The sequence below is a fragment of the Berghia stephanieae genome, unplaced genomic scaffold (genome assembly GCF_034508935.2).
Source record: "Berghia stephanieae isolate SIO BIC M18660-M18661 unplaced genomic scaffold, UCSD_Bste_1.3 scaffold4171, whole genome shotgun sequence".
In the NCBI taxonomy this organism is placed as follows: Eukaryota; Metazoa; Mollusca; class Gastropoda; order Nudibranchia; family Aeolidiidae; genus Berghia; species Berghia stephanieae.
In genome coordinates, this window is record NW_027625480.1 from 1 (window position 1) to 6,993 (window position 6,993).

Genomic DNA, 6,993 nt, shown 5'->3' on the forward strand with positions numbered 1-6,993 from the left:
TCCATCCTGCTTTACGAAGCTGAAAAATGCGCACGACTCAATGACGTTAAAGACGTGACACACCCCCCCCCCCCCCCCTCCCCTCTTCCTTCATTTGGCGCCCTCAACGATATCACCCTACGACACTGCCACCAGAAAGAAGGACACCATCTTCCTATTCCTCTTCTTCTTTTTATATTATTATAATAAATATACAAAATGAATGAGCACCGACGGAAACGGCTCTGGCGACTCTTGTCCGAGCTCATTATATTTAAAATTATTACTCTCCATAGCGGAAATGCGTCCTACAAATAGATACCGCTATCCGTCTACGACACTGCCACCATTGGAACGGAAAAAATCGCGTTCCAGAACTATACTGCCGGAAATCAAATCCGGCATGCCATCCTTCTTTACGAAGCGGAAATGCGCACGACCAATGACGTTAAAGACGCTGACACCCCCCCCCCCAAACCCCTCTTCCTTCATTTGGCGCCCTCAACGATATCACCATACGACACTGCCACCAGAAAGAAGGACACCATCTTCTATTACTCTTATTATTTTTTATTTTAAAATATAACAAAATAAATGAGCACCGACGGAACGGCTCTGGCGACTTTGTCCGAGCTCTTTATTTTCAAAATTATTACTCTCCATAGCGGAAATGCGTCCTACAAATAGATACCGCTATCCCTCTACGACACTGCCACCATTGGAACGATAAAGCCACGTTTAAGAACTATACTGCCGAAAATCAAATACGCCATGCCACGAGTAAAAAAACTGTTTTGCACTAAAGTGTCCGAGCCCTGTCCGAAGAGGTTCGCTTTTTGAAACAATTCCTTCTTTACGTAGCGGAAATACGCACGACCAATAACGTTAAAGTCGTGGACATCCCCCCACCCCCCTTCCTTCATTTCGCGCCCTCAACGATATCACCTACGACACTGCCACCAGAAAGAAAGACACCATCTTCCTATTCCTCTTCTTCTTATTAGTATTATAATAAATATAACAAATTGAATGAGCACCGACGGAACGGCTCTGGAGACTCTTGTCCGAGCTCTTTACTTTTAAAATTATTACTCTCCATAGCGGAAATGCGTCCTACAAATAGATACCGCTATCCTCTACGACACTGCCACCATTGGAACGGACAATGCCAGGTTCCAGAACTATACTGCCGGAAATCAAATCCGGCATGCCATCCTGCTTTACGAAGCTGAAATGCGCACGACTAATGACGTTAAAGACGTTGACACCCCACCCCCCCCCCGCTCTCCCCCCTTCCTTCATTTGGCGCCCTCAACGATATCACCCTACGACACTGCCACCAGAAAGAAGGACACCATCTTCCTATTCCTCTTCTTCTTCTTATTATTATTATATAATAAATATAACAAAATGAATGAGCACCGACGAAAACGGCTCTGGCGACTCTTGTCCGAGCTCATTATATTTAAAATTATTACTCTCCATAGCGAAAATGCGTCCTACAAATAGATACCGCAATCCCTCTACGGCACTGCCACCATTGGAACGGACAAAGCCATGTTCAAGAACTATACTGCCGAAAATCAAATCCGCCATGCCACGAGTAAAAAAAACTGTTTTGCACTAAAGTGTCCGAGCCCTGTCCGATGGTGGTCGCTTTTTGAAATAATTCCTTCTTTACGTAGCGGAAATGCGCACGACCAATGACGTTAAAGACGTGGACATTCCCCCACCTCCCTTCCTTTATATGGCGCCCCCTACGACTCTGTCACCAGAAAGAAAGACACCATCTTTCTATTCTTCTTAGTTTAATAAACATAATAAAATAAATGAGCTTTCATACAGCGCAATATCCACTAAACGTGCTCAAAACGCTTTACAAGGGGTTCCTGTCCAACAACAATACTTAGCACGTAGGACGAGACATGACGCCTGTTAGGCGATATTACAATTTTTCGGACAGGGACAACGTTGTTAACTGTCAGGCATCCATTTTACACCTGAGTACGGTGAGATAATGTGAGTAAACAGTCTATTCCAAGGACACAATTATGCGCCGAGCCAGGCTCGAACCCAGGAAAGCGAGTGTCATACCACTAGACCACATAGCCTTCTTCTTCTTTCTTCTTCTCTTCTTCTTCTTCTTCTTCTTCTTCTTCTTCTTCTTCTTCTTTTCTTCTTCTTCTTCTTCTTCTTCTTTTCTTCTTCTTCTTCTTCTTCTTCTTCTCTACTCTTCATCGTCTTCTTCTTCTTCTTCTTCTTCTTCTTCTTCTTCTTCTTTCTTCTTCTTCTTCTTCTTCTTCTTCTTCTTCTTCTTCTTTCTTCTTCTCTTCCTCTGTGAAAACGAGACAGAATTTACAATAAAATTCAAAGTTTATTATTAAAACAATTACAAATAGTATACCATTTTTTTTGGAATTTCAGGCAATATATAAATATATATGAGCTGTTTCACGAAACTTTCTTCCACGGCCGACTATATGTTCCCAGGGAGTGAGATGCAGTTCAACGTTGGTTTGTTGTCATAATAAAAGAAAAGAAATGGACTGTGGAGGCTTTTAGAAAATAAGGTCTTTGTCCTCTGGCCATGCTCGCATTTTATCTGTTAAAGTTTTATCTTTAATCTTGGCAAAGGTTCTGTGAAACTCTGGGAAGGCTGTCCTGAGTGATCTTATTAGACATGGATCCACCGTCGTCTTCCTTCTATAGGCTCCTAAATAATGGAAGGCCATCTGAAGTTCGTCCTTAGTAAATTTATTCCTGGCCGTCACATATATCTGGGGGAAAATAAGAAAGAAAAGAAAAAGAAAATGTATTTGTATAGAAGAGAATTAATCTACATGAGTGGGGAGTGGGAGGGGAGGTATTTTGTTACTCCGACGTAACTTAAGAATTAGATAAATCTCTTTACATCTCCTTAGAGAGACCCCCCTCCCCCAAAAAACCAACCCACCACCCCCCCCCCCCCACCCCGAACTTTCTAAATTATCTCCCAGTAGAAGCCGATCCTTTACTCGGTAATTTTTGTATTACGTAGACAAAGGAAACAAAGCCAAACTCATAATTTACTTACGCCTTTTAAGACCTTGTCTTCTCTGATGCAATTATTGGGGCACGTCTCCGGGTTTATTGCAGACAAAGTCTTTGTGAAATATAGCACACTTGTATCTGTTTAATTTAAAAGAATAAACAAAGATATTTGAATCATCTAAAGCCGTGTGATTATTAGTTTTTATTAAAGAAATGTTTAATCCTTTACGGCCAAAAACCTCACACTATGACATTATTTTTTCCGAGAAAAGACCAGAAAAAATGTAAGAAAGACAGGTGCACCATGTTCATAATTAGTATTGCATACATACCGGGAACTACAGGTGACGACGTTGAGGACTCTACTGAAGGCAAAGACTGGACGTCGGTAACGATGGGTGGCTCAAAATATACTCTTGACGTGCTGGGCTCGTCCAATCTTAACTCTTCACTTTGCAAGCATTGTACTGGAATAAAAAAATATAGATGAACTGAACATTTCATATGAACCTTTTTTTTTTAGACAGCCTTTATAAAGCGTTTACCACCCGCCAATTTACAAAGAATTACAATTAGTATACCATTTGTTTGGAATTTCAACAAAATAAATGAACTTAACTTCAATTTAAATTTTCCAGCAACATATAAATATATATGAACTGTTTGACGAAACTTTCTTCCACGGCCGACAATATGTTCCCAGGGAGTGAGATCCAGTTCAACGTTGGTTTGTTGTCATAATAAAAGAAAAGAAATGGACTGTATAGGCTTTTAGAAAATAAGGTCTTTGTCCTCAGGCCATGCTCGCATTTTATCTGTTAAAGTTTTATCTTTAATCTTGGCAAAGGTTCTGTGAAACTCTGGGAAGGCTGTCCTGAGTGATCTTATTAGACATGGATCCACCGTCGTCTTCCTTCTATAGGCTCCTAAATAATGGAAGGCCATCTGAAGTTCGTCCTTAGTAAATTTATTCCTGGCCGTCACATATATCTGGGGGAAAATAAGAAAGAAAAGAAAAAGAAAATGTATTTGTACCAGCCGAGAATTAATCTACATGAGTGGGGGAGTGGGAGGGGAGGTATTTTGTTACTCCGAAGTAACTTAAGAATTAGATAAATTCTTTATATTCCTTAGAAAGACCCAACCCCCCCCAACCACCCCCCCCACCCCAACACAACCCCCCCCCCACCCCGAACTTTCCAAATTATCTCCCAGTAGAAGCCGATCCTTTACTCGGTAATTTTTGTATTACGTAGACAAAGGAAACAAAGCCAAACTCATAATTTACTTACGCCTTTTAAGACCTTGTCTTCTCTGATGCAATTATTGGGGCACGTCTCCGGGTTTATTACAGACAAAGTCTTTGTGAAATATAGCACACTTGTATCTGTTTAATTTAAAAGAATAAACATAGATATTTGAATCATCTAAAGCCGTTTGATTATTAGTTTTTATTAAAGAAATGTTTAATCCTTTACCGCCAAAAACCTCACACTATGACATTATTTTTTCCGAGAAAAGACCAGAAAAATGTAAGAAAGACAGATGCATAGCCTTTTTTCTAAGACACAACTGTAGTAGTCAAAGTGTTGATAAAAACATGTAAAGGGAATTAATCCTTGGTATTTGTACACCCTATGTTATATTCTTGAGTTGCATCCCTTGAACAACACAATGGTTACCGGTTGGTTTGTCAGTTCATTACATCAACTATGCGCCGAGCGAGAATCGTACCCAGGACCTTATTATTATTATTATTATTATTATTATTATTATTATATTATTATTATTATATATTATTATATTATTTATTATATGATCATTATCATTATATATTATATATTAATAATAATAATTATATATAATAATAATAATAATAATAATAATAATAATAATAATAATAATAATAATAATAATAATAATAATAATAATAATAATAATAATAATAATTAATTAATAATAATAATAAAATAAATAATTAATAATAATAATAATAATAATAATAATAATAATAATAATAATAATAATAATAATAATAACAATAGTATCACACTGTTACCTTTCAATGTGGGCTTTTAAGGTAGGTGTGAAATAGATGCCCGCTGGACCATATGTCTTCATGGTTTTGTGTGGTTTACTTCTGCTCGATACAGATCATTATTTTGGTCAGTCTCGCGAGCCGCCTGAAACTCATCAACAGACAAGTTTCGCAAGGCTCCAAGACGGGACATGCTGCCTATAGCGAGAACAGTCATTAATGTGTCTCGAACTCTGGAGGTATCAGCCCATGTGGAATCGTCCGTCAGGCTTTTCAACAAGTCTTTTGTTGGGAGGTCTGTGCTGAGGTCTTTGTCCTCAGGCCATGCTCGCATTTTATCTGTTAAAGTTTTATCTTCAATCTTGGCAAAGTTCTTTGAAACTCTAGGAAGGCTGTGCTGAGTGATCTTATAAGACTTGGATCCACCGTCGTCTTCCTTCTACAGGCTCCTAAATAATGGAAGGCCATCTGAGGTTCGTCTATAGTAAACTTATTCCTGGCCGTCACATATATCTGGGGGGGAAAATAAGAAAGAAAAGAAAAAGAATATGTATTTGCACTAGCAGAGAATTAATCTACATGAGTGGGGAATGGGAGGGGGGGTTTTTTGTTACTGGGAAGGAAATTAAGAATTAGATAAATCTCATTTCTTTATAGAGAACCCCCCCCCCCCCCCCCCGAACTTTCCAAATTATCTCCCAGTAGGAAGCCGATTCTTTACTCCGTAATTTTTGTGTTATCTAGACTAAGGAAACAAAACCAAACTCATAAATTACTTACGCCTTTTAAGACCTTGTCTTCTCTGATGTAATTATATGTTGAACTGAACATTTCATTGAACCATTTTTTAGACAAGCCTTTATTAAAGCCTTTACCACCCCGCCAATTTACAGAGAATTACAATTAGTATACCATTCTGTTTGGAATTTCAGCAAAATAAATGAACTTAACTTCAATTTAAATTTTCCAGCAATATATAAATATATATGAGCTGTTTGACGAAACTTTCTTCCACGGCCGACTCTATGTTCCCAGGGAGTGAGATCCAGTTCAACGTTGGTTTGTTGTCATAATAAAAGAAAAGAAATGGACTGTATAGGCTTTAGAAAATAAGGTCTTTGTCCTCAGGCCATGCTCGCATTTTATCTGATAAAGTTTTATCTTAATCTGGCAAAGGTTCTTTGAAACTCTGGGAAGGCTGTCCTGAGTGATCTTATTAGACATGGATCCACCGTCGTCTTCCATTTTTAGGCTCTAAAAATGGAAGGCCATCTGAAGTTCGTCTATAGTAAATTTATTCCTGGCCGTCACATATATCTGGGGGAAAATAAGAAAGAAAAGAAAAAGAAATGTATTTTACCAGACGAGAATTAATCTACATGAGTGGGGAGTGGGAGGGGAGGTATTTTTTTTACTCTGAATGTAACTTAACAATTAGATAAATCTCTTTACATTTCTTTACTGAGACAACCCCCACCCCCCCCCTCCCCCCCCCCCGAACTTTCCAAATTATCTCCCAGTAGAAGCCGATCCTTTACTCCGTAATTTTTGTATTATGTAGACTAAGGAAACAAAACCAAACTCATAAATTACTTACGCCTTTTAAGACCTTGTCTTCTCTGATGTAATTATTGGGGCACTTCTCCGGGTTTATTGCAGACAAAGTCTTTGTGAAATATTAGCACACTTTTATCTGTTTAATTAAAAAGAATAAACATAGATATTTGAATAATATAAAGCCGTGTGATTATTAGTTTTTTTTTTTAAAGAAATGTTTACTCCTTTACCGTCACACAGCTCAACACTATGACATTATTTTTTTCGAGAAATGACCAGAAAAAATGTAAGAAAGAAGGTGCATAGCCTTTTTTCTAAGAACAACTGTAGTAGTCGAAGTGTTGATATAAACTTGTAAAAGGGAATTAATCCTTGGTATTGTACACCCT

General features: G+C 38.2%; 1 protein-coding gene across 1 annotated transcript; it reads right to left on the reverse strand.

Annotated features, from left to right (window-relative positions):
• Window positions 1–2,333: 2,333 nt before the first annotated feature.
• LOC144961793 (uncharacterized) lies at window positions 2,334–5,561 on the reverse strand. Its single transcript, XM_078894876.1, has 5 exons — window positions 5,069–5,561; window positions 4,302–4,396; window positions 3,342–3,999; window positions 3,053–3,147; window positions 2,334–2,756 (listed from the first exon to the last, which is right to left on the reverse strand). Exons 3-5 carry the CDS (start codon window positions 3,511–3,513, stop codon window positions 2,538–2,540), a joined length of 486 nt encoding a protein of 161 aa, XP_078751002.1. The 5' UTR covers window positions 3,514–3,999; window positions 4,302–4,396; window positions 5,069–5,561; the 3' UTR covers window positions 2,334–2,537.
• Window positions 5,562–6,993: the final 1,432 nt, after the last annotated feature.

What these genes read in the sequence shown, in the direction of transcription:
- LOC144961793 (XM_078894876.1), bottom strand. Translation starts at nt 3,513, where the DNA reads ATGAAATGTTCAGTTCATCTATATTTTTTTATTCCAGTACAATGCTTG. An exon ending in GTCGTCACCTGTAGTTCCCG is followed by an intron (nt 3,148 to 3,341) that starts GTATGTATGCAA and finishes TAAATTAAACAG; the next exon opens with ATACAAGTGTGCTATATTTC. An exon ending in AAGACAAGGTCTTAAAAGGC is followed by an intron (nt 2,757 to 3,052) that starts GTAAGTAAATTA and finishes ATTTTCCCCCAG; the next exon opens with ATATATGTGACGGCCAGGAA.